The sequence below is a fragment of the Saccopteryx bilineata genome, chromosome 3 (assembly GCF_036850765.1).
Source record: "Saccopteryx bilineata isolate mSacBil1 chromosome 3, mSacBil1_pri_phased_curated, whole genome shotgun sequence".
Classification (NCBI taxonomy): domain Eukaryota; kingdom Metazoa; phylum Chordata; class Mammalia; order Chiroptera; family Emballonuridae; genus Saccopteryx; species Saccopteryx bilineata.
This window is the reverse complement of record NC_089492.1, coordinates 255071312-255097435: the sequence shown is the minus strand read 5'-3', so window position 1 is coordinate 255097435 and position 26124 is coordinate 255071312. Positions and strand designations below refer to the sequence as shown.

Below are 26124 nucleotides of genomic sequence, written 5' to 3'. Positions count from 1 at the left end.
CCTTGAATAAAACACTAATTGTGCCTTAGAATTCCAATAACAGGAGGTAGAGGTGACAGAGAGCAAGAAGCAGGTGTCTGGACCATTCATTGTGAGGCTGATGGTACCATAGCATGAGAGTCGATAAACTGTGACCTCTCTAGGAAGTTTGCTGTTGTCATTCTTACGCTCTGAAACAATCCCATCTTGTCTTCTCTTTGAGGATTGAGGTTTCAGTGCAGATGGTGAGGGACTGGTGGTGTGGCCCACCCCGCTCCATATCATGCCAGGGCTGGCTTCCACATTGTGAAACCAGAAACTGCTTGTGGAAGGATTCAGCAAACTAATAATTAACATTTTATTGTAGTAATTCACTTGACTAGACTCAGTTGAGCACTGAGCTTCCCCTAATAGGATTTCATGCCTGCTGAAAACAGGAGGAGGAATTAGGAGCTAGTTGTGGAAGAGAGATAGGCTTTGTTAAAGTTCAAGGACAGAGTGTGAAGCAAGGCTTGTGACCTAAAAGGAAGAAGATCAGATTGACTCACATCAGAAAGCCCTCTTCCTGGGATCCACCTGCATTCAGTAAGCTTCTCTAACCTTTGATGGGACAAGGACAAGCTCTGAGGACCTCCAGCTTATTATGCTATCTCCTTGTTATCAGCTTCTGTCCCCTTCTTCCTGCTCAGCAGACTGTCTGCCCTTCTCTGTTGCACTTTTTCCAGACTTCCTACTTGTTTGTCTATCCCATCTCTACCTACCTATATCTCTGACTTTCTACCTCACTTCTGATCACCTGCTGGTCCTCCAACCCACCTGCCCTCTTTCTTTCTTTTCCTTTCTGCCTGCCTTTCTGTCCCTGCATTAGTATTCTCTTGGTGCTATAGAAAATTTCAACAAATTTAGTAGCTTACAACAACACATATTTATAATCTTATAAATTAAGAGAGAAAGTAGAAAACAGATGAGATAAAAAAAAAAAGCAAAAATGTATATGAAGAGAAAATAATAGAGATCAGAAATCTGGAATGAGTTTTACTGGACTACAACCAAGGTGTTGCAGAAGCTAAAGAACAATCTTATTTCTTATACTTTTAGCTTCTAGAACTTTGGACTTAAGGCCTTTTAGTGAGTGAACTAAGCATTCCTAGATTATCAAGGTAATATCCTTAAACTCAATTGATTTTAGATGGTAACCACATCTATGAAATCTTCAGAACAATACCACGTCTTGTATTTTTTTGAATAACTGGGTGCTACAGTCTGTCCAAGTTGACACAAAACTAGACAGCACAGTCCACCCCTTGTCTACTTGGCATTTATACACTGGTGCTTTAACCATACTTTATTTACACATCAAGACTAGAACAAAGTTTTACTTCTTCCAACTCCTCTGCATTAACCCTTTCCCTTGAAGACAATGAAAAGTCATTGGATAATGTTCACTGTCTTTAACTTAAGTGCTGTGATAGAAAGTTAACTTTTATTAATACATCTTATGTAAGACGTGGAGGGAAAAAGGAGTAAAAACTATTCAATACACACACATGCACACACACAAACATATTTATGACACAATAAAAAGGAAATACTCAGAACAATTATAGTCCTTGTTTCTGCAGCTGGTCACATGGCCAAGCTAGCATTTATAACAACCTGCTTCCACTACCCATATCATATTCTCTTTACTCTTAGCAAGTACCTCAGTTAGACACACGTCTTTGCCTGGTAGGGTGACCCAAATCTTCATTCTTGAAGGATCTTGGTTATTATTCCTGCCTGAATTGGTTGTAGTTTAATGAAAGGGCATGTTATTTCTAAAAGATGCCTTAGATATTTCCTATATTACAGATATCTCTTTCTTATCTCCACTGATCATTTCTTCTTGGTAATAAAAATCAATCCAATATAATAATTGTTTTTGATTCATGGGCCTGAGGAGCCCAAAGTTGCCAGATGACAGTCTGACTTTCTAATTTAATGTAACCATTATTCTTTCTCCCAGTGGAAATATTTCTCCCTTGGAAACTAAGACCTCTAGACCAACAGAGCCTAAGGACATCAATAAAGTTACAGGGACAAGAAGCAAATTATTTGCTAATACAGTAGGATCCCTAAGTGTAATAAAGAGCGGTGCTATTTCCATTTTTATCCATTTATCCCTGAAATGGTAAATTATGGCAATGGAAGAAACAGTCCATTTATTAGAAATTGATTTATAGCATACACAGACTCCTGGAGAAACTTGCCTCAGCTCTGCAAGTTACTGCCACCTACTGGTGCTGCTGTATATCTAAACTTATACTAAAGTTCTTTCTCTATTTCTAGAATACATAATTGCAAAAGATATGCACACTCAGTATTTGCCAATGATGATGCAACAGAATGTAGGGGTTTGATGTCTCCAGTTTCACTGGGATCTTCCCACATGCCCCATTGCAATCTTCAGACTCTTGTTGCTTCTCAATCAATGTTCCACTTTACCAGAAGACACCTTGCAAGACTGGGAATTCAATTTGCCCTGTTATTCAGATACTGGAAAGGTGAGACTCTGGGTTTAGTTTTCAGAAATATCAACCCTAACTGAGTTCTATGGCTATAGGACATAAAGATTTCTTTTAGGGCAGGCATAGAAGCTTCCAGGTTATTTAATTGTACTGTAGGCTCAGAATTTGAATCCCACACATCATCTTCCCCATCCGCCACCTGCTCTAGTACAGTTAGGAGCAACCAGCCAATCTTATTATACTCCTTAGTTTGACTAAAATGTTCTAAGGTATCAAAAACATGCTCACCAGAACCTCTCCTTTTGTAAGTATTTGACTAGTATCTATTGGGGATGTTTTGTGTGTCTCTATTGCAACATCATGTCCTGGACAACCATACCATCTTTACCATCGGTAATAGAGTCATTAGGATCTTTCCTAATAATCCTGTTAGAGAACCAATTCCAGAAAACCCAGACAATAGATGTAGTGGTTGAGCCTCTTGAGTTCAAGGTCAGTTCTGTGTCCACCAGCACATGCACTTTGGGTCACAACAGAATAGGCACTCGGACACACTCTGCAGAAGTTTTTAGAGGCAAGTAAACAGGCAGTTTTGGAGACAACAGAGAGATATTCTAACTCCAACTCAAACTGTCAATGGCTGTGGTTAGCTACAATGTAATTTCTAGAACTCAGGGTTCATGTCTCTTTTGCTTGCAGCTATGTACTGGCACGTAGCATACTGGCTGGCACATAATACTGTTCTTTAAATGTTTGTTAGGAAAATGATGAGTACAAAGTTGAAATGTACACAACCATTGTCACTGTCAGCTAAAAAGCTTCACTTCCTGTTCCCCAAGGTAGATCTTCCAAGTTAATCAACTCTGGTGGCTAAGCCCTAAGCTCTGCCCTCACCCTTCACCCTCCCCACAGGGGGGGTTGGACAATATTGCCAGACTGGCCTGAGGTGATCAGAGTCAGCAATCCAGAAGCTGCTGCACCATGAGTGTGTCTGTGCTCAGCCTCACAAGACCCCTGGGCAGTATCTCTGGGCTCCTGCAAGTGGTCTCCCTGCTCGGTCTGGTTCTGCTGCTGCTCAAGGCAGTCCAGCTCTACCTGCACCGGCAGTGGCTGCTCAGAGCCCTTCAGGAGTTCCCATCCCCTCCTTCCCACTGGCTGTTTGGACACTATCAGGAGGTAAAAGGGAACAGGACAGGGGAGTGGGAAAATAGGGAGGGCAGGGGTCACAGATCATGTCATGATCAGCAAGTCTGTAGAACAAAGCCTTGCTGTCTGAGCAGCACATGGTTGCTGGGGGTGAGGTGGAACATGTTTACTCCCCAGGTTGTGCTCCTCACCCCATGTGCTGGTGTTCTCAGTCTGTCATCTCCACCTTCCTGAGGGAGAACTCCATGCTATGTTGGGAGCCCAGCACTTTGAAGACAATGGCTGTCTCTTCATTAGTCTGCCTGCTCCAGGATCACAAAACAGAACTTTTAGATGCTTCCCTATCCATGCTCAATTTTATCCTCTCTGACTGGCCCCGTGCTGCTTTGGAACTCAGACATCAGTCTCATGAACCCCTGCCTATGATGAATTCCTGCCTGTAGGTGTTCACAGTCTGTGGAAATGATAGATAGGAATTTTTTTTAAGTGACAGGTTAGGAGATAGTGAGGCAGACTTCCACATGAACCCTGACCAAGATCCACCTGGAAACCCCATCTGGGGTCAATTCTCCCGTACCGAGCTACTTTTAGCACTTAGGACTGAGGTGCTCCAACAGAGCTATCCTCAGCACCCAGGGCCATTCTTGAACTAATCAAACCCATGGCTGTTGGAGGAGAAAGAGGGACAGAAAGGGAAGGTTGGGGGGGGGGAGAAGTAGACGGTTGCTTCTCCTGTGTGTCCTGACCAGGAATCGAACCCAGAACATCCATATACCAGGCTGATGTTCTATCCACTGAGCAACTGGCCATTGACTATAGACAGGAATTTAAAGAAAGTATCAGGTCACAGGATGAGAGGCTTCTCATAGGGTCCTAAGAGTATTATCAGGTGTAGGGAATCGACCAGCTGGGTTGGCCTAAGACTACGGGATTACTTAAACAGGAGATCGCAGTGCTGAATCTCTGACAAGTTACTGGTACATATGAGAGAGAAGGCTTCCAGAATGGTCTCAAGGAGTACTGACATTTGAGTGGCACCATTAAAAAAAGAATCTCTTTGCCTGACCTGTGGTGGCGCAGTGGATAAAGCGTCGACCTGAAAATGCTGAGGTCGCCGGTTCGAAACCCTGGGTTTGCCTGGTCACGACACATATGGGAGTTGATGCTTCCAGTTCCTCCCCCCTGTCTCTCTCTCCTCTCTCTCTCTCTCTCCCTCTCTCTCTCCTCTCTAAAATGAATAAATAAAATAAATAAAATAAAAGTTAAAAAAAAAAGAATCTCTTTACCTCCCAGCTTTCATTCTTCAATCACCTGCCCTGTGAGCTCTTGAGGCTCAAGATATCATTGCCCTTTCTGAGCCCTCATACCCAGCACAGAGCCGGACACAAAGAAATGCTTGACTCAGGTGTGTGGATGGGCAGAAAAAGCAGCTTGCAGGTTGGGTGAGAGACAGTGCCACCCAGCCAGTTCTGTCAGCACTAGTCCCTGAGGGGAAAGGTGCAGAGCAAAGTGAGGGGCTGCATGGACAGGGGCTCACCAAGGGCTTGTGGATAGAATAAGTGTTAGGAGGTGGCATGATGCAGAAACCTGAGGCTTATCTTTTACTGAGAAGGAGGCAGAATGAAGCAAAACATGGGAACTGGTGATATCAGCCAGAGAGAGACAGCTAGAGCCCAATTTGTTCGTGTAAATTGTGGTGTAATGACTTTCAGATTATTTGTTGATTTGGAGAAATTGTGACTTTTGTGGATGCACTTGTCATTTTCTGAGCTAGGATTTGACAGAAGAAACCACTAAAAATTCCTCCAGTTGCTTTCCCATTACACTGATGGCATTAGATGATATGTAGACTCAGTGAGTGGGTAATGCTATTTATATAACTCAATTACTCATGGTGTGAATCAGCTCTTAACTTCTGCCAGCCTGAGAGACTCTGCAGCCAAATATCTTTGCTTTTATAGCATGGCCTGAGATTTCAATTCATTCAATACTCTGTTCTTGGCTGAGTCGGAAACTGAATGCCACATGTTGAATCAAGATTGAAGCTAGTCTTTCAGGCCTGATGATGACCAGTGACGAGGGGGGATGGTAAACATCTGAGCTCTGTTGCCAGGATACCTAGATTGACATCCCAGCTCTGACACGCGTTTTAAATACCCGGTCTATCACTCAGTTTCCTCATCTGTAAGTTGGCGACAATGATTATAATCAAAGAACACAAGTGAGTTATTATAAGAATTGTGTTTGGCATAGACCAAGGGCCACCATTATACTCACTCCAATGTGTATGAATTTAAAATAATATTGATGCCTATGAATGATAACCATGTTGAAGGTACTATTTCACTGTATTAAATAGGGATGGAATCTAACAGGGACTATGGAAAGAGGAATGACCTTGTAATTCAAATAACCCAAACATCCCCATTTCCCCCATATCTTCCCTCCAAAACTTGGCAGTTGTACCTGCCATATCAGCAGAGCCAACATCTGATAGTTGCCTGTGTGGCCACATTGTCACCTGTCCACCTACTCTCTATGGTCTCCCTTTGGGGATGTTTCTTTGTGGCTGCAGTTTCCAAATCAGTCAGGTGAGGACAATTCCAGTGCAGCACCTCCAGCATGGAGTGGCTAAAACCTGGAGGTCAGGTGGGCACGGGGTTTGCCTACAGTGTTGTCACCCCTGTCACCATGGGCACCCTCCCCTCTTTAAGAGTCTCTACTGGCTCTAGCCACACATGCTGATGGACAGATGGCTGTCCCAGCTGGTTGAATGAAAAGCAGACAGACCAATAGACATCAGAATTGTCTAGAGCAGTGGTCGGCAAACCGCGGCTTGCGAGCCACATGCAACTCTTTAGCCTCTTGAGTGTGGCTCTTCCACAAAATACCATGTGCGGGCGCTACCTTGATAAGGAATGTACCTACCTATATAGTTTAATTTTTAACAATTTGCCTCTCAAAATAAATTTCAATCGTTGTACTGTTGATATTTGGCTCTGTTGACTAATGAGTTTGCCGACCACTGGAGAGAAAAGAATGGAAAAGCAAAACATAGTTTAGTTCCTTTGGATCCCCAAAGGGAACTAACAACAGTGCCCAGGAGCAAGATTTTTGGAAAATTGACTGGGTTGGGACAAAGCAATCAGAAAGAAAGCAGTCTACTATTTGAAATAGGATCTCCCAGGCCCCTTCTGGGAGAGAAGGAGGGAACCTGGAGGACCAGGTAACATAGCCGGGGTAGTAAGAGGTTCCCACTGGTCATTCCCCACCTTGGGTCAAAGGAGAAGGGCAGCCCCAATAGTGCATAAAGTTCCCTCCGTAAGCCAAAAACACAAAATGGAGAAAAGAAAGCCTCTTCTATAAATTGGAAAGCCACATGTAAAAGAATGAAACTTGACTACAAACCCCTGCACAAAAATTCATTCAAAGTGAATCAAAGACCTAAATATAAGATCTAAAACTAAAAATTGCATAGGAGAAAACATAGGTAGTAAGCTCATGGACCTTAGTCTTTAGAACAATTTATGAATTTGACCCTAAAGGCAAGGTAAGTAAAGGTAAAAATAAATGAATGGGACTATATCAAACTAAAAAGTTTCTGCACAGCAAAAGAAGCTGACAACAAAACAGGCAGCCAACTAAATTGGAGATGATATTTGCAAACAATAGCTCTGATAAGGGGTTAATACTCAAAATATATAAAATAAAACCCTCACAAAACTCAGCAACAAACAAGCAAACAATCCAGTTAAAAAATGAGGAGAGGACATGAACAGATACTTCTCTCAAGAAAACATACAAATGGCCAACAGATACATGAAAAGATACCCATCTTCACTAGTTATTCAAGAAATGCAAATCAAAACTATGAGATATCACCTCACACCTGTTAGATTGGCTATTACAGTATCAACAAGACAGGTAATAACAAGTATTGGAGAGGCTGTGGAGAAAAAGAAACCCTCATTCACTGCTGGTGGGAATGCAAATTAGAACAACTATTATGGAAGAAACTATGTGACCCAGCAATCCCTCTACTGGGTATCTATGCCCCAAACTCAAAAATATTGGTACATAAACACACCTGCACCTCTATGTTCATCGCAGCATTATTCATAGTGGCCAAGACATGGAATCAACCAAAGTGACCCTCAATAGAGGATTGGATAAAGAAGATGTGGTACATATATACAATGGAATACTACTCAGGCATAAGAAATGATGACATAGTGACATTTATGACACTATGGATGGACCTTCAGAATATTCTACTGAGTGAAATAAGTAAATCAGAAAAAAACTAAGAACTATACCATTTCACACATAAAATTGAAGTGGTTACCAGGGGAAGGGAACATGGGGAAGGAGGAAGGAGGCTTGAGTAAATGGGGAGGAGGGGGGGGGAATGTGTAAAGAGGGACAAATATTTATATAAGGTGATGGAAAATTATTTGACTTTGAGTGATGAGTATACAACATAATCAACAATTTAAATGCTATAGAATGTTCAGCTGAAACCTATATACTCTTACTGAGCAATGTCCCCTTGTTAAAGTTACTTTTCTAAATAAAATTGAAAATTAAAAAAAAGTACTCTCCTTATGTACTTCACGCAGAACACGTCTCAGTTTACTGTAAGATTATCTGCACACCTGCGCTCTCACTCAAACATAAGCTCCAGATAGTAGGCACTTTTATTGTTCATTGCTGAATCTCCGGCAGGTAGGATGACAAACTGACCCAAAGTAAGTTCTTAATACATAATTGCCAAATAACTAAATGTGTGAATCCATATATGCATATATTTATTTATGTATGTGTTTACTCACTGTAGTAGAAACATTTTGGGATGTCTTCCAGCTCACCTGCTTCAAGATCTCTTTCTCCACAAAGGGTGGGTTCTGAATGCCCTAATCTACCCCAACCACAATTGATTGTAGCAGGTGAACACTTTTCCATATTACATTCAGGTTCTCAAATAAGATTCACAGTGCCATTCAGATAGGACATATAGCAGAATGGCAGCAATCAGGAAGGGCACCAGTGCTCTCCTCCACCACATGGACTCGGCTCCATGAGGACAGGGACTGTTGTCTATTTCTGAATGTATTGCCAGCTTCTAGAAAATTGTCAGGAAGAACCCCAATGAGCATTTGTTAAGAGAATAAATGTGTATACATACAGAGAGAAAGAATGGAGACTCAATCCTGGCAGCTCTCCAGTCCCTGGTTCTGTGCCTTCCACGCCCAAGCTGCCTCCTGCCCTAGGACTCTGTGAAACACCCCAGGGCCCTCCACTTTCTCTTTGTCCCTTTTCTTTATTTTACAATAGCACAAGATTATATCTGTCACTTGCAATCAGGACTTTAATGAAGACTCACTCATTCACTCTTACATGGGCTCATTCATTCTTTCTCTCACTTCATTTTTTAAAAAAAGAGACAGGCATAATTCCTATAAGTCATGATCTATGCAGCTCTAAGAACACAGATTACAGATACTAAAGGTATGTTTGACAACATGGGGTTCAGCAATTAGAACACTGAGTTGAAATATGGTAATAGAGACACTCAGAAAGCTGTGACCACATTAGTATCCATCAAGATGTTGTCAGGGTTGGCTCTGTCTACAGGCTGTGAAGGAACCATCAGCCCCAGGCCTCTGTCCTTGGCTAGTAAATCACTGTCTTCTCCATATGTGTCTTTATAACATCTTTCCTCTATGATTGGCTGTTTCTGTGTCCAAACCTCTTCCATTTTATAAAACAGTTGTATTGCATTAGGGGCCATTCTAATGACCTCATTCTAAGTTAATTACTTCCATACAGACCCTGTCTTCAAATAAAGTCACATTCTGAGGTACAGGGTTTAATTCTTCAACATATGAATTGAAACAGACACAATTCAGCCAATAAGTAATATAAGTCTGTGAAAAAGGCTGCACACCATTTGGTCCATAACTGAACATTTATTAAACACATATTATGTGTAAGATTCTAAAGGCAGTTCTGAGTAAGGGCCCAACTAGAAGCCAGAATTGACTTTAGATCAAGTTTTGAAGAAGAGCAAGAATCAGATCCAGGCCCTGGCCGGTTGGCTCAGTGGTAGAGCGTTGGCCTGGTGTGCAGGAGTCCTGGGTTTGATTCCCGGCCAGGGCACACAGGAGAAGCGACCATCTGCTTCTCCACCCCTCCCCTTCTCCTTCCTCTCTGTCTCTCTCTTCCCCTCCCACAGCCAAGGCTCCATTGGAGCAAAGTTGGCCCGGGTGCTGAGGATGGCTCTGTGGCCTCTGCCTCAGGTGCTAGAATGGCTCTGGTTGCAACAGAGCGACGCCCCAAATGCGCAGAGCATCGCCCCATGGTGGGTGAGCTGGTGGATCCTGGTCGGGCGCATGTGGGAGTCTGTCTGACTGCCTCCCCATTTCCAGCTTTGGAAAAATACAAAAAAAAAAAAAAAAAAAAAGAATCAGATCCAAGCCTGGCTCATCTGAAACAGTCCCAAGTTTCTAATCACTACTGAGAGATCCAGCAGTATCTCCCCACAGCCATCCTACCCTTCACCACCACTCCAAGCACTAGACTCAAAGATAAAGGTTTCATTGATTTATCTTTCCCTTGCTTACAGTTCCATGTTGGCCAAGAGCTACAACAGTTTCAGAAATGGATAGAGAAATTTCCATGTGCCTTTCTTCGCTGGCTATGGGGGAGCAAGGTCAATGTCATAGTTTATGACCCTGACTACATGAAGGTCATCCTGGGAAGATCAGGTGAGACTGATATCTGCATTGTGGCTAGAACAGCTCTTCCCACTTGGGTATGTGATTTTAGGTTGTGAAATTTCAGAAGAGACTTTTAGTTCTGCCATCAGTACCTGAAACCTCTACCAACCCTCCCATCCCACAAGCCAGCTTAAGGCCAACAATATTTATTTAAATTGAATGCTTAAACAGTTCTTTGTGGCAAATTTTTATTACTTTCTCTTTCTTTCTTTTTTTCTATTTTTTTGACAGAAAGAGAGAGAGTCAGAGGGAGGGACAGATAGGAACAGACAGACAGGAAGGAAGAGAGATGAGAACCATCAGTTCTTCATTGTGGCACCTTAGATGTTCACGGATTGCTTTCTCATATGTGCTTTGACTGGGGGGCTCCAGCAGACTGAGTGACCCCTTGCTCAAGCCAGCAACCTTGGGCTTCAAGCCAGCGACCTTTGGGCTCAAACTAGTGACCATGGGTTCACATCTATGATCCCACACTCAAACCAGGTATCCTGCACTCAAGCCAGTGATCTCATGCTCAAACCGGATGAGGCCTTGTTTAAGCAAGTGGCCTTGGCGTTTCGAACCTGGGTCCTACACGTCCCAGTTCAGCACTCTATTCACTGCGCCACTGCCTGCTCGGGAACCTTTTCCTTTTCTTTTTCTTTCCTTCCTTCCTTCCTTCTTTCTTTCTTTCCTCCTTCTTTCCTTCCCTCCCTCCCTCCCTTCCTGCCTCCCTCCCTCCCTCCCTTCCTTCTTTTTCTCCCTTTCTTCCTTTTTTCCTTCCTTTCTTTCTTCTTTGTTTTCTCTTTTAATCTGATTTAGATGAATTGTTCTGGATATTTCCCTAGGTATGAAAGGTAATTTTACCTTCACCCTGACTTGAGATTGGCACCTATAAATGTTGCATGCCCAGGGTCATGGGATGACTAAGCACCCAAAATTGTAGGAAGACCACAGACTTCTGTGTTTTATTTTCTTTTTTTCTTTTTTTTTTTTCATTGTGCATTGCGACACATTAGTTGTTCATTGACTGCTCTCTCATATGTGCCTTGACCACAGGCCTTCAGCAGACCGAGTAACCCCTCGCTGGAGCCAGTGACCTTGAGTCCAAGCTGGTGAGCTTTAGCTCAAACCAGATGAGCCGCACTCAAGTTGGCGACCTCAGGGTCTCGAACCTGGGTCCTCCACATCCCAGTCCAACTCTCTATCCACTGCGCCACCACCTGGTCAGGTTGTGTTTTCTCTGCACTAAGTATAGAGCTTCTATTTCTGGCTGATTTACCATCCCAGTCCTGTGGGTGTTCTGCTGTTGGGACACTGAGTCTGCCTTGCTGAGCCAACAGTGATAATTAGGACAGAGAGACTTAGGAATTAAAGGCATGTGGATGGTCACTTGAGACAAACTTCCAGCTAACAGTCATCAGAAAGAGATGGCAGCATATGCTTTGGATCACAGCTGCGTCCTGGGGGCTGCCTGCTTTATTGGTTCCCTCCAGGTTCCTGTAATTCCCTTCCTACTTTTTAGACCCCAAAAATTATGACGTGTACAGACTACTGGCTCCCTGGATTGGTGAGTATATCCAACAAGGACTGCAATTGACCTGCCAGGTAGATTCATCAAGAGCTATCTCATTGGCTTACAGAGAACAATATCAGGTAACCAGCACCATATCACCACCCTCATTTATGAATTAAGCCTCATTTCTCTTCTAATAAAACCTCCAAATAATCCAGGTGGTGGTGAGAGCCCCCTTGTAGGCAGCTCCTTCCTATCACTTCCTATGTTCTCCAGTGTTCCCAGAGCGACATCTGTTAATGTTCTTATATGACCTGCCCCCCAACTCTATTTCAGCCTTCATCCCACAGCTGTCAAAATGACATCCAACATACCTGCCATTTTTGGAAATTCACATTCTTGAAATATACTGACCTTTCCTTTGTTTTGCCTATAAAGTGCCTTTTTCTGATATCCTTGGTTCCTCTGAAATTGTCCCTAGTCATCCTTCTGATCCTATCTCCCATTGTCCCACACACACTTATCTGCGGTCCAGGACATGGTTTGCTCCTGTTGAATGGGAAGACATGGTCACAGCACCGGCGGATGCTGACCCCAGCCTTCCACTCCGACATCCTGAAGCCCTACGTGGAAATCATGTCTGATTCTGTACGAGTGATGTTGGTAAGTCCCCCACTCTCTTACCTGTGTATACCCACTCACCTGCACAACTCACATAGTCCACTCTAAAACATGTGTGTCCTTCAGACACCCATCAGACACAGCCAACCAGAATAAAGTGCTCAGGACTTATAATGTGAAAGAGCTTCCCAAAAGTGGATGAGAGAGGAGGTAATTAGGCACCAGATTGGATCTACACAACTTTGGTCATTGCCAAGGGAAAGGAAGGCCATGAAAAAACACAATTCACTCTCCTCTCACCTCCACATCTTCAGCAGAGTGGACTAGAGCAACGGTCATTTTCCTGGACTACAAGACAAACTGCCACTCACAGGCCTGGGCAGTGGCAGCTTCAGTGGCAGGGTAGACATCTCAGGATTTCATTCAGGTGGGCTCTGGCCTGGGGCCCAGGGCTTCAGCATGAAATTGAGTCACTTCATTGAAAAAAGTAGAGATTAGGTCTGTACTCACAGAGCCAGATCCTCCCATCTGGTCTCTGACCTCACCAACTATGCTCAGATACCATTTGATGTCCTTTCCTCAGAGTCCCAATATTGGTCATTTAGGTTTCCTCTTGCATTGACACATTAGCTACCAAGAGGTGGAGTGCACCTTTTCCTTAGGTTTAGCACAACTTCAGTAGAGAGAAGATACCCTCTTTGTCCCCAGTGTAACACTGTTTCCTGGTCTGTCAACAGTTACCATCATAACTTATTCTTAATATTCAAAATTAATTCAGATGATTATAAGACAACCTATCTAATTATATAATCAAAGTTTCTCAGAAACTAATTCTCATTTTAAAAACATTTGCTTTATAGTGTTAATATACTATAATGCCTCTGATCTGAAAAGTGAGGATAACAAATAGGTTATCTGGAGAGACAGAGAGAGAACTACCTATGTCAGTAGAGACTCTCGGAGGAGTAGCAGGGTCAATGTCCCCTCCCACCACAGGACAGATGGGAGGAGCTCATCAGCCAGGACTCACATCTGGAGATCTTTGAACACGTCTCTGTGATGACCCTGGACATCATCATGAAGTGCGCCTTCAGCCAGCAGGGCAGCGTCCAGAGAGACAGGTCAGCAATAATCCTTCTGCCACAGGGCTTTTGTTTTACCATCTGATGTAGACTTACTGGACAGCAGTTCAGGCAGCTGGAATGCTCAGCAGCACTTAAAGCAAGTCTGCTAAGAACCTTTGACCACAGACAAATTCCATTCTAGACCAACTTTGACTCAGCCACAGATCCCTGTTCCATAGCACAAGGAGAAATCTGATTGCACATATCACTTATAAAGGATTGAAGGCTCTGGGACTGTAAAACAGAGGTGATGGATGCCTCAGTGTAACCTGTGCCCAATGTATGTGGACACTCCCACCTAGAGCCCTACCCCACCTCTATGTCAGGCCTCCTAGTAACATAGTCTTTTCTTTATCTTCTCCTTTCAGGAGCTGCCAGTCCTACCTCCTGGCCATTCAGGAAGTGAAAAATCTGTTTTATTCTCGAAAGATGAATTTCTTCTACCAGAATGACATCATCTACTGGTTGACCCCTGAGGGCCGCCGTAACCACCAGGCCTGCCAGGTTGCCCATCAACACACAGGTTGGACCCCACCTCCTGGGCTACTCCCCTCTGTCATCAGGCTCATATCAAAAGGAATGGTCCTGACCTTCAGGACAAGCCTGGCCTTGGATACCTTCAGGAGCTGACACACCCACACTGGGTACTCCTTGCTGCACAACTTGGGAGCTGAGAATTAGAATGCAAAAGGCATTGTGGGTTTACATGTGTTATCACATTGGTGATGTCAACCCCTCCAAGCAGCATTCAAGCAGAACCTACTCCATGGGTGTGCTGTTGAGGGGAGGCCTGACCTGCAATCAGAGGGTGCTAGAGCTCTCACCTCTGATGTGCACACCCACTGCCATGCTCATCCTGATTCACTGGCACCCAGATTGGAGCAGGGTTGGGGACAGATACAGCCATGTAGGTTCCTGTTTCTGGGCCCCCAGCGCTCTGAGCTCTGCCTGGGGACCACGTTCTTTACAGACCAAGTGATCAAGCTGAGGAAGTCACATCTGCAGGAGCAGGAAGAGCTGGAGAAGGTCGGGAGAAAGAAGCACTTGGATTTCCTGGACATCCTCCTCTTTGCCAGAGTGAGTGTGTGTAGGAGGGCTTAAGCCTTTTCCCAGAAGTACAACAGAAGGGGCAAACCCTGCACTGTTCCCGTGCCTTCCCCAGATGAAGGATGGGAGCCCCTTGTCTGACAAGGACCTCCGTGCCGAGGTGGACACATTTATGTTCGAGGGTCATGACACCACTGCCAGTGGCCTTTCCTGGATCCTCTATGCTCTGGCTGCGTATCCTGAGCATCAGGAGAGGTGCCGCAAGGAGGTCCAGAGCCTCCTGGGGGATGGCGCCTCCATCACCTGGTGAGTGCTCAGGAGATGGGAGAGCCCCGCCCACTCAGCTAGACAAGAAGCCCTGGTCTGCCTGGGCCCTGCCTGCCCTCAGGTTGTGCTTCATTCATTTCAGGGATCACCTGAATCAGATGCCCTACACCACCATGTGCATCAAGGAGGCACTGCGACTCTATCCACCTGTACCACAAGTCAGCAGAAAGCTCAACAAACCCATCACCTTCCCTGATGGACGCTCCTTACCCAAAGGTCTGAACTTCACCACACTCATTAACCTTGGCACTCTGCAAGAACACATGACAAAGAGTTGGACCACAACAAAAGTTCACTAATATTTATAGTTTTTTTTTTTAACTCACAGAGAATAAAACATTTTTGTACATTCACTTGAATAGGGTACATCTCAATTATGATATCTCACATGAATAGAATCTTAAGCTTCTCTCATTCTCCAGGATTACCATTCTACCACATTTAGAATTCATTTTTTTTACATTACTGTAATTTTATTCAGTGACACTGATATTCTATAATTTTCTTTTTTAATATAAATATATTTCACCATGAGAACAGAGCTACAAAAGAAACAATTGGATTATTAGAACAATTTTGTACCATTGACTTTTTCTTTTTTAAAAATTCTTATTGAATTAACTGGGATGACATCGGTTAACAAAATTATGAGTTTCAGCTTTACAATTCTATAATACGTCATCTTTATATTGTATTGTATGTTCATCACCCCAAGTCGTCTTCTTCCATCACCACTTATTCCTCCTCTACACTTTTCTACCTCTTTCTTCTCTTTTGATTTTAACATTCCATGCTCCAATCCTGGCTCCAGATTATAGGACTCTAGCTGTAATTCTCTCGGCATCATCCAATGTATTTGAATGTCCAGAATATTTGAGGTAATGTGTGCATAACTCACTTGGGGTTCAGGCAAATAAGGGAATTAAGGAAATCCACTGTCCTGAGTCATATGATCCAGTCTCTGTGGAGCCCTCAGTTTGATGGCAGCTGATGACCAGATATGAGACCCCTGTTGTGGTTAGAGACCACCCCTTGCTCACATTTGGTCTGAATCCTAACCTTGTCACATCCTAGCTGTGTGATCATAGACATGTTGCTCAGCCTCTCTGAAGCTCAAATGCCTCATCTGAACAATGGGATTATGAGGACCTTTCTGGGAGGGTTGTTGTGAATATTGAATGAGTTAATGCACAATCCCCAAGGGTTCATGGACGGCACTTGATAAATGTAGATTTAACTTGAGTTGCTTCAAAAAAGTAAGTCAATTCATGTTTGCTTCTCAGTCCTGGGCCATGGTTATCTACTCTTATTATCTGCACATGTGCTTTGTCATGTCCACACACCCCTACTGATATAAGATCATTCCGCTCGAAGTGACTCTCTTTGTGGCTCCCTAGGTTTATGTGCATGCACCTGTCTCCGCCTGTCATGTGTGTGATTGCTCTTTTCTCTTCTCCCTGCCCTACAGGAGTCATTGCCACACTTTTCATTTATGGCCTTCACCACAATCCAAAGGTGTGGCCAAATCCAGAGGTATGATGGCTGTGGGAGGGAGGATGGGCTGATCTCTTACCCCTTCTCCTGCTTCAACCCCCGGGAGTCTTGTGTCTTCATTGATTCAAAGGACTGTGACCTATGTGTTTAGACCCTGGGGTTCTCTCTGCAGGTATTCGACCCATCCCGTTTTGCACTGGGTTCTGATCCACACAGTCATGCTTTCCTGCCCTTCTCAGCAGGGTCAAGGTGAGGCATCCTCTACTCACCTCTCTCTCTCTCTCTCTCTCTCTCTCTCTTTCTTTCTTTCTTTCTCTCTCTCTCTCTCTTTAAGACTTTATTCATTCATTTTAGAGAGGAAAGAGAGGGGGTGGGGGAGGAGCAGCAAGCATCAACTCCCATATGTACCTTGGGATCACTGTTGAGTATACTATCGAACCAGTTCGAGTATACTACTGACCAGGCAAGCCCAGGCTTTCAAACTGGTCATTTATTCTTCCTTTCACTCCCCCATTCACTCATTGACCAGATTGTTGAATATGTCATGCTCTGCACTGTCCTGGGCACTGGATGGTGGTGCACCCTTGAATAAAACACTGATGACTCCTCAAGGGTCTGGTGAGGAAGAGGTATAGCCAGCAGAGAGGGTGAAGATCATTGGATTTAGCCTTGAGCCTTCATTTGGCAGGCAGAGGTGAAGGGAAGTCATTCTCTGCACCCTCAACAACATAATCTCAGTTAGAAAGTAGAGCTGGACAGATAAGACGTGAGTGAGGCAACAATTCATAGAGGTCTTTGATTTGGACATGATCTACCTGTAATTTAGGGCATAGGAGAGACTGAGTTGGGCAATGGCTTCAGTGTAGAAGGAGGACAGGCAGGGAGACAGAAAAGTCCCGATGAGGAGACTGATGAATGTCAGAGAGAATGTTTCTGCAGTAGAATAAGAGGGCTCCTGTAGAAGCTTGGTAGACTGAGGGGCGAGGGAGAAGCAGGAGTCTGGACCATTCATTGACCGTTCAAGGAGGCAAGTGGTGCAACTGGTTGAAGGTCACTAACCCCTGGTTGTTCCAGGATACTCCCTGTTGTTATTCTGTTTTCCTTACACAATCCCATCTCCCCTTCTCTGTGAACCTTGTCTTCTCTAAGAAGATTGAAGTCCTAATGTGTCCCTCTAGGTAGTAAGGACCTGAGACTATGGTCTACCCCACGGCATATCATGCAATGACCTAGCCTTCACATTGTGAAACTGCTTGTGGAAGGAGTAAGCGCACTAATACTTAACTTTTTAGTGATTCACTGGACTTGGTTGCTTAGAATGCTGACCTTCCCCTAATAGGATTTCATGCCTCTTGAAAATGGAAGTAGGAGTAAGGCTTGTGAGGAAGAAGTGTGTGTGACCTAAAAGGAAAGGGATCAGACTGATTCACATTGGAATCCCCTGTTCTTGGTAAGGACCCAGTGGAAATGCCTGAGTCCTCCAGCTCAATACAGATTTTGAGACCATTTCTTATGTCATTTCCTCCCTGGCCCAGGAACTGCATCGGGAAGCAATTTGCCATGAACGAGCTGAAGGTGGCCGTGGCCTTGACCCTGCTTCGCTTTGAGCTGGTAGCGGATTCTTCCAGAGTCCCCATCCCTATACCAGAAATTGTGTTGAAGTCTAAGAATGGGATCCACCTGCAGCTCAGGAAGCTCCTCTAACCCTGATGACACAAGGACAAGCTCTGAGGAACTCCTTCCTGCCTTCCTGTTACCCACTCCCATCCCCTGTCTCTCTCATCAATTCCTGCCTTCCATCTGCGCGCCTGCCAATCTCCCTGATCTTTTCTTCTGGTCCTCCATCTGTATGCCCCTCTCTCTGTTTTTTTCCACTTTCTGTCCTTGTATTAGTTTCCTTTAGCTGCTATAATAATTTACCACAGCCTCAGTGACTTAAAACACCACAAATGTTTTTTCTTAGAGACTGTAGTCAGAAGTCTGTAATGTGTTAAACTAGATTGGCAGAGCCCCCACATCCTGGGCTCTGGGAGAGAATCCCTGTCATTGTCTCTCTAGCATCTAGAGCTGCATTGCTACTTTCCTTGCCTGCTGGAGCTTTCCTCCATCTTCAAATCCAGCAGCACCTTTAAATGTTTCTATGCCTCTCTTTACATTTCTTTCTCTTTTATGAGGACATTGTGATTGCATGGGCCCACTCAGCTCTGACAAGACATAGTCATACCTTGCAGGGATTAACCAGGGGCATCCTGGGAGACATTATTCAGCATAATAGGTCCTTACGTGATGACTATCTGTCTCTGTTCTTGGATACTTTCTCTGTGTTATATGTCTACACATTTGTCATTCCCACATCTTCTTTCTTCCTCCCTGAAATAAAGTTCACAATGTTAAATGTCTGTCTTCTCTTGGGATGTGATGGATGAAGATAAAAGACAGAGAAGTGGAAGGAAGACAGAGAAGAAAAGGAAGGAAGATAATACCTGCTCTGTAGTGCCAGGGTCCATCATCTCAGAGGCTAAGGGCTACGCAGCTATCCAGGAAGGAGTTGGAGGAGTCCAAGTGAGGAAACAGATGTGGCCAGTGAGAGAGGATGTCAGGAAAGGCTGGTGGTTTCTACCCCACAGGACCAGTTCTTGGCAGTCCCATGCATCTCTCGCCAGCTACCCTAAGGGCAAAAAGGCTTCTTCAACCCTGCTACATGTGATGACTATGTGGGGTGGGGGCTGTGCTCTTTGTCCTCCTATACTAGTCTCTCTCAATCCAGGTCTGTTCTCTTGACAGTTCTGGACACAGGTCCTTCTGCTGTCCATCACCTTCCATTCTTAGACCAGGTTCTGTGGTACCATAGACAGACTTCCTAACATTCCTCTGCCTGTGGTGGAATGCCTCAGTCTGCTCCATGAAAAGCTTCTCCCCAAACCAGTACTGGCATCCAGGTTCTACTTCCTAGTCCCCTGGCCTTCTCGGACACTAGTCCTGTTCAACCCTGCTCTAAGAAGGGACAGGGTGGACACTCAGTGCTTGACTGAGACATAGAACAGGAAAGTGATCTGGGAGCATCTTGATCAGGAAGTTTAGCATGTCCCTTGATATCAGGTGGTGCAGAAGGTATCAATAACCATGCTCAGTAAGCACAGAATAATGGGAACTTGGAATTCTGGGTGGTCAGCTATGTTCACATGTTCTAACCACCTGATTCCATGTAGGTGAGGAGAAGGACAAAGAAGTGACCCTGCTGGCTTCAGGCAATGGGGAAAACCCAGACAGAGTTCATGCTCACACGCTCACCTGCATGACACATACACAGAGTCATTTGTGTGCAGCCACACCCGTATGTACCCCTTGTACACCACACTCTAGCCACACATGCATGTACACATGTGTACACCAGTGCCTGGGATCAGATGAAGCCACAGGTAGTATGTTAGAGCTGTAAAAAGAAAGTAAAATTCATCTCTGGTGTTCTCAGCCTCTGTCCTCTCCTCCCACATGGAGCCTCCCCTTTCCCTCTGGCTCCAGAGTGCTCACTCTATATGTCACCAACATGTGTCTTCAGAGAAGTCAATGCTGCCTATGGAATCTTCTTGGTCATAGGAGCCCAGAATCAGAAGGCTTGGCTCAAGTTCCTCCCTGATGAGCATCTTGGCAGATTCCTCCCCTTAACAGTGAAGTGGTCCTGGTAGTCCAAAGACAAGAAAAGGAGACACGTCTTAAACTTGTTCAATATCCATGGGCCATAGTAGCTATGACCACTGGGCTTGGTTCCTAGGTGACAGCTATTGAAATCACAATTTCACTTGTGCAGTCTGTCCAGGACCAGGAGAGTGGGCAATGTTGGTGGTACGGTTAACATTCTGGGTAAGTTTTTGGTATCCAGTCTTAGGTGTACAAAAAAGGTCTACATCTTAACAGGGTCTTATAAAATTGAGAAGGTACCCATGGTCAAACTTCCAAGGCTGTGGCTTTCTTCTGAGAGGGAGAACATTGATATCAAGAAGGATGTTTCTAGATGGTCCATCCCCTGGGCAACACAGAAATATCCCTATGTGCCAGGAACAGAATTCACCTCCCTTCCTTCTGCCCAATGTTAGGTGCCCTCTCTTCTATACCTGTCTAATTTTTGGATTGGAACTCACTAATGGCTTTAGACCTTGAAACCTAGAGGTATATGTAGCCATCAGGCAGTTGCTGCAGGGACAACTGGGGAAAGATTCATCATGCAGTAGCAGCCTGATGTTCTCCCCAAAAGTCCTTCTTTGCACCTCATACCTCACCCTGCTTCAAGGCCTGGTTAAAGCATTGTCTCTTCAAAATATCTTTTCTCTTATATTATTCTATCATCTTTCCTTGCCAAAGCTCAAACACCCAGATCACCAGGTAACCGTGACACAGATGTTGACTATGGCAGAGCTGTTACAGAGAGCTATCTGAGGAAGGCAGAAGGCATACCTGTGAAATCATATTCTATATTCCTTGACCTTGGCTGTGGGTACCTGGGTATTTGCATTAGAAATTTATTTTTCTGTACATTTTTGCTTTAGGTAAAATTTTCTTATGCTATTTTCCAAATGCACACACAAAGTTAAACAAAGACACCCATCTCAGTGAAGTGGCAGCTCTGTAACTATCCCTGTACCATGTGGAGCGGGTTGAGTTCAGGATCATAATCATGAATCCTAAGCACAGCTTCCATTGTATTCACTGTATCAATCAGGTTGGAATGTAAGTTTCTGCTACAATAGAAAGATTGCCTGTAATCGGAGAAAAAGGAAGATTCTAGAAGCAAGTAGGTGCTTATCACGTTTCTTGGATGAATGAGTCAGCTCTAGAACACATGCACAGTAAGCATTTATACACAGCATGTTTCCATGGCACCACCCTCAAGGTGACTATGTGCTACCTACTCCCCTTCTCTAATACAAACCTCCCAAAGACAGGGAGCCATGGTTGCTTGACAATCCAGCCTGGAAGGGGTGGTGTTCTGGGAGCTACTTCCCAGAACGTGGGCCCGGTGGTTTCAGGTGGAAGTATATGTCATCCATGGAGCACAGAACCAGCTGGAGCAACTGGATGGGTGGTCACAAGGGGTCTAGAGCAGGGGTCCCCAAACTTTTTACACAGGGGGCCAGTTCACTGTCCCTCAGACCGTTGGAGGCCGGACTATAAAAAAAAACTATGAACAAATCCCTATGCACACTGCACATATCTTATTTTAAAGTAAAAAACAAAATGGGAACAAATACAATATTTAAAATAAAGAACAAGTAAATTTAAATCAACAAACTAACCAGTATTTCAATGGGAACTATGCTCTTCTCACTGACCACCAATGAAAGAGGTGCCCCTTCCGGAAGTGTGGTGGGGGCCGGATAAATGGCTTTGGGGGCCGCATGTGGCCCGCGGGCCGTAGTTTGGGGACCCCTGGTCTAGAGAGAACTCAAAATAGAGCAAGCAGAGGGCTTGTTTCACCCAGGAAAAATGATGACTTCAGTATTGGAGAATGATTTAGTACAGGGGTCTTGATCAGTGGTCCCCAACCCCCGGGCCGCAGACCGGTACCGGTCCGTGGGCCATTTGGTACCAGTCTGCAGAGAAAGAATAAATAACTTACATTATTTCCGTTTTATTTATATTTAAGTCTGAACGATGTTTTATTTTTTAAAAATGACCAGATTCCCTCTGTTACATCCATCTAAGACTCACTCTTGACGCTTGTCTCAGTCACGTGATACATTTATCCGTCCCACCCTAAAGGCCAGTCCGTGAAAATATTTTCTGATATTAAACAGGTCCGTGGCCCAAAAAATGTTGGGGACCACTGGTCTTGATGGCTGCTCTACCACCGTGTCTCTCCCCAATCCACCAATTTCAGATCTCCTCATGTGAATCTAATCCTCTCAGCCCTCCTTCCGCTGAACACCAGGGTAAGTAACTGTGAGTGAATAAGATTTTCTGTGTTGGTCTTTTAAGAGGGTGACTTGTAAGCATATTTTTAAAACCTCAAAATGTAAATTTAAAAAAAATTGCTAAACTACAAGGACATATCAAAATCCATAATTTTGGTGAGACCTCTCAATGCACTTGTTCAAATATTAATCGACTTATGATATTAATTTTTAAATAAATTTATACAAGATTCAATCTAACATAAATAACAGTTTCAAGTTAATGAATATATAGAACTCAGCATCCAAAAATTAGAAAGAATTCGTATTGATGAATATACAATAAACATTTACAAAAATTTAGCACATACAACACCATATAGCAATTCTTATATTTCAATAATTTAATTATATGTAAATCATTTTCTCAGACAACAATGCAATTGAGTCATAAATCAATAGTAAAAGGTAAAACATGTCTAGCCTCTATTTTTCAGTGCAACTGGCAGTGCTAAATAAAGTACAATGAACAAGCCTAACAACCAGGCTTGTTAGCAGCATTCTTGGATTAGGACTTTCTATATGGTAACCCCCACTAGACCTTCATTTATCTCTAAAGGACAAACATTTTCAATTAATATTTCACAGATCTTCACTGAGGATCAAAAGAGAAAATGAAAAAAAAAAGGAAAATGTAAATCTACCTTTGACACATACAAAATGTACATTTAGTAATTATCCTAAGAGTACCTCACACCCATTGATATGACTACTATAAATTAATCAAACAGAAAGAAACAAGTGTTGATGAGGATACGGAAAAGCTGGAACCTTGTGCCCTAGTGGTGAGAATGTAAGACTGTGCAGCTACTATGGAAAAGAGCATGATGTGTCCTCAAAAAAATTAAAAATATAATTACCATACTATGCAGAAATCCCACTTATGGGTAAATATCCAAAAGAATTGAAAGTAGAGTCTTGTAGAGATATTTACAGATCAATATTCACACTAGCACTAGTCACAACGGCTAAAAGGTGTAAGCAACCCCAATGTCCACTGATAGATGAATGGATAAATGTAGTATACACATATACCAGGTATATTACACGGAATGACTTGTGCAATAATGGGGTAGAGTTGGAGACATCGGTATGAACTCATGTTTAGTCTAATATAGACACAGATGGTTACATGTAAACATATTTATAGATATATGTCTATATTCAGCTTAACTTACAGACATATATATCTTTGCTCTGTTAGCTAAGAGGGCCTAGAAGAAATGATACCCCAGTAAAAATGACCACACTTATAACTCACATCTTGGTTTTCAAAACCCTTCCACAATAAAAGGAACCAGGGATCCCTGGAGAAATAGTTGACTCTAGAACTGGGTCAGGAAATGTTCAAGATGAGCCTGGAATATCTTGTAATGACAGAAAGTCAGTTAAACCAAACAGAACAAAACACTGATACGTTCATGTCAAAGAAGCACAGGAGCCAGCTGAAAGAGCTCTCAATAGCTGAAGCCAGAACAATCTGAACAAGATGAACAAGGTAGGATTGCATTATAATCCAAAGTACAAAATAAATTTTCATGAGTGCATACTGATACAGATTCAATAATAAGTAATTGAATAAATTAATATATAAGGGAAAGAGACAGATCTCCCATGCAGACAAATACATTTAAGTCTTTTATCCATTTTGAGTGTATTCTTGTTTATGGTGTAATTTGGTGGTTTACTTTAATTTTTTTTTTTTACATATACCTGCCTAGTTTTCCCAATACCATTTATTGAGGAGATTGTCTTTATTATATTGTATGCTTTTGCCTCCTTTGTCAAATATTAATTGACCATAAAAGTGTGGGTTTATTTCTGGGTTTTCTGTTCTGTTCTATTGATCTGTATGCCTGTTCTTATGGCAATACCATGCTGTTTTGATTACAATATTCTTGTAGTATAGCTTGAAATCAGGTAGTGTGATACCTACCACTTTGTTCTTTTTTTTTTTTTAATTTTTTTATTTTTATTTTTTTTAAATAAATTTTTATTAATGGTAATGGGATGACATTAATAAATCAGGGTACATATATTCAAAGAAAACATGTCTAGGTTATTTTGTCATTAAATTATGTTGCGTACCCCTCGCCCAAAGTCAGATTGTCCTCCGCCACCCTCTATCTAGTTCTCTGTGCCCCTCCCCCTCCCCCTAACTCTCTCCCTCCCTCCCTCCCTCCCATGTCCTCCCGCCCCCCACCCCTGGTAACCACCACACTCTTGTCCATGTCTCTTAGTCTCATTTTTATGTTCCACCAATGTATGGAATCATGTAGTTCTTGTTTTTTTCTGATTTGCTTATTTCACTCCTTATAATGTTATCAAGATCCCACCATTTTGCTGTAAATGATCTGATGTCATCATTTCTTATGGCTGAGTAGTATTCCATAGTGTATATGTGCCACATCTTCTTAATCCAGTCTTCTATTGAAGGGCTTTTTGGTTGTTTCCATGTCTTGGCCACTGTGAACAGTGCTGCAATGAACATGGGGCTACATGTGTCTTCACGTATCAATGTTTCTGAGGTTTTGGGGTATATACCCAGTAGAGGGATTGCTGGGTCATAAAGTAGTTCTATTTGCAGTTTTTTGAGGAACCACCATACTTTCCTCCATAATGGTTGTACTACTTTACAGTCCCACCAACAGTGAATGAGGGTTCCTTTTTCTCCACAGCCTCTCCAACATTTGCTATTACCCGTCTTGTTGATAATAGCTAATCTAACAGGAGTGAGGTGGTATCTCATTGTAGTTTTGATTTGCATTTCTCTAATAACTAATGAAGCTGAGCATCTTTTCATATATCTGTTGGCCATTTGTATCTCTTCCTGGGAGAAGTGTCTGTTCATGTCCTCTTCCCATTTTTTTATGGGATTGTTTGTTTGTTTGTTGTTGAGTTTTATGAGTTCTTTGTAAATTTTGGATATTAGGCCCTTATCTGAGCTGTCGTTTGAAAATATCAGTTCCCATATAGTTGGCTGTCTGTTTATTTTGATATCAGTTTCTCTTGCTGAGCAAAAACTTTTAATTCTGATGTAGTCCCATTCATTTATCTTTGCCTTCACTTCTCTTGCCATTGGAGTCAAGTTCATAAAATGTTCTTTAAAACCCAGGTCCATGATTTTAGTACCTATGTCTTCTTCTATGTACTTTATTGTTTCAGGTCTTATATTTAGGTCTTTGATCCATTTTGAATTAATTTTAGTACACGGGGACAGGCTGTAGTCGATTTTCATTCTTTTGCATGTGGCTTTCCAGTTTTCCCAACACCATTTGTTGAAGAGGCTTTCTTTTCTCCATTGTGTGTTGTTGGCCCCTTTATCAAAGATTATTTGACCATATATATGTGGTTTTATTTCTGGGCTTTCTATTCTGTTCCATTGGTCTGAGTGTCTATTTTTTTGCCAATACCATGCTGTTTTGATTATCGTGGCCCTATAATATAGTTTAAAGTCAGGTATTGTAATGCCCCCAGCTTCATTCTTTTTCCTTAGGATTGTTTTGGCTATTCGGGGTTTTTTATAGTTCCATATAAATCTGATGATTTTTTGTTCCATTTCTTTAAAAAATCTCATAGGGATTTTGATGGGAATTGCATTAAATTTGTATATTGCTTTGGGTAATATGGCCATTTTGATTATATTTATTCTTCCTA

General features: G+C 43.0%; 1 protein-coding gene across 1 annotated transcript; it reads left to right on the top strand.

Moving 5' to 3' along the window:
- Positions 1-3432: 3432 nt before the first annotated feature.
- LOC136331190 (cytochrome P450 4A11-like) lies at positions 3433-18251 on the top strand. The gene is made up of 12 exons (XM_066269276.1): positions 3433-3662; positions 10258-10399; positions 11916-11960; positions 12442-12569; positions 13524-13648; positions 14020-14174; positions 14622-14728; positions 14814-15004; positions 15108-15241; positions 16494-16558; positions 16692-16768; positions 18055-18251. The coding sequence occupies exons 1-12, from the start codon at positions 3468-3470 to the stop codon at positions 18221-18223; spliced, it is 1533 nt and encodes a 510-aa protein (XP_066125373.1). The 5' UTR covers positions 3433-3467; the 3' UTR covers positions 18224-18251.
- The last annotated feature ends 7873 nt before the right edge of the window (positions 18252-26124 follow it).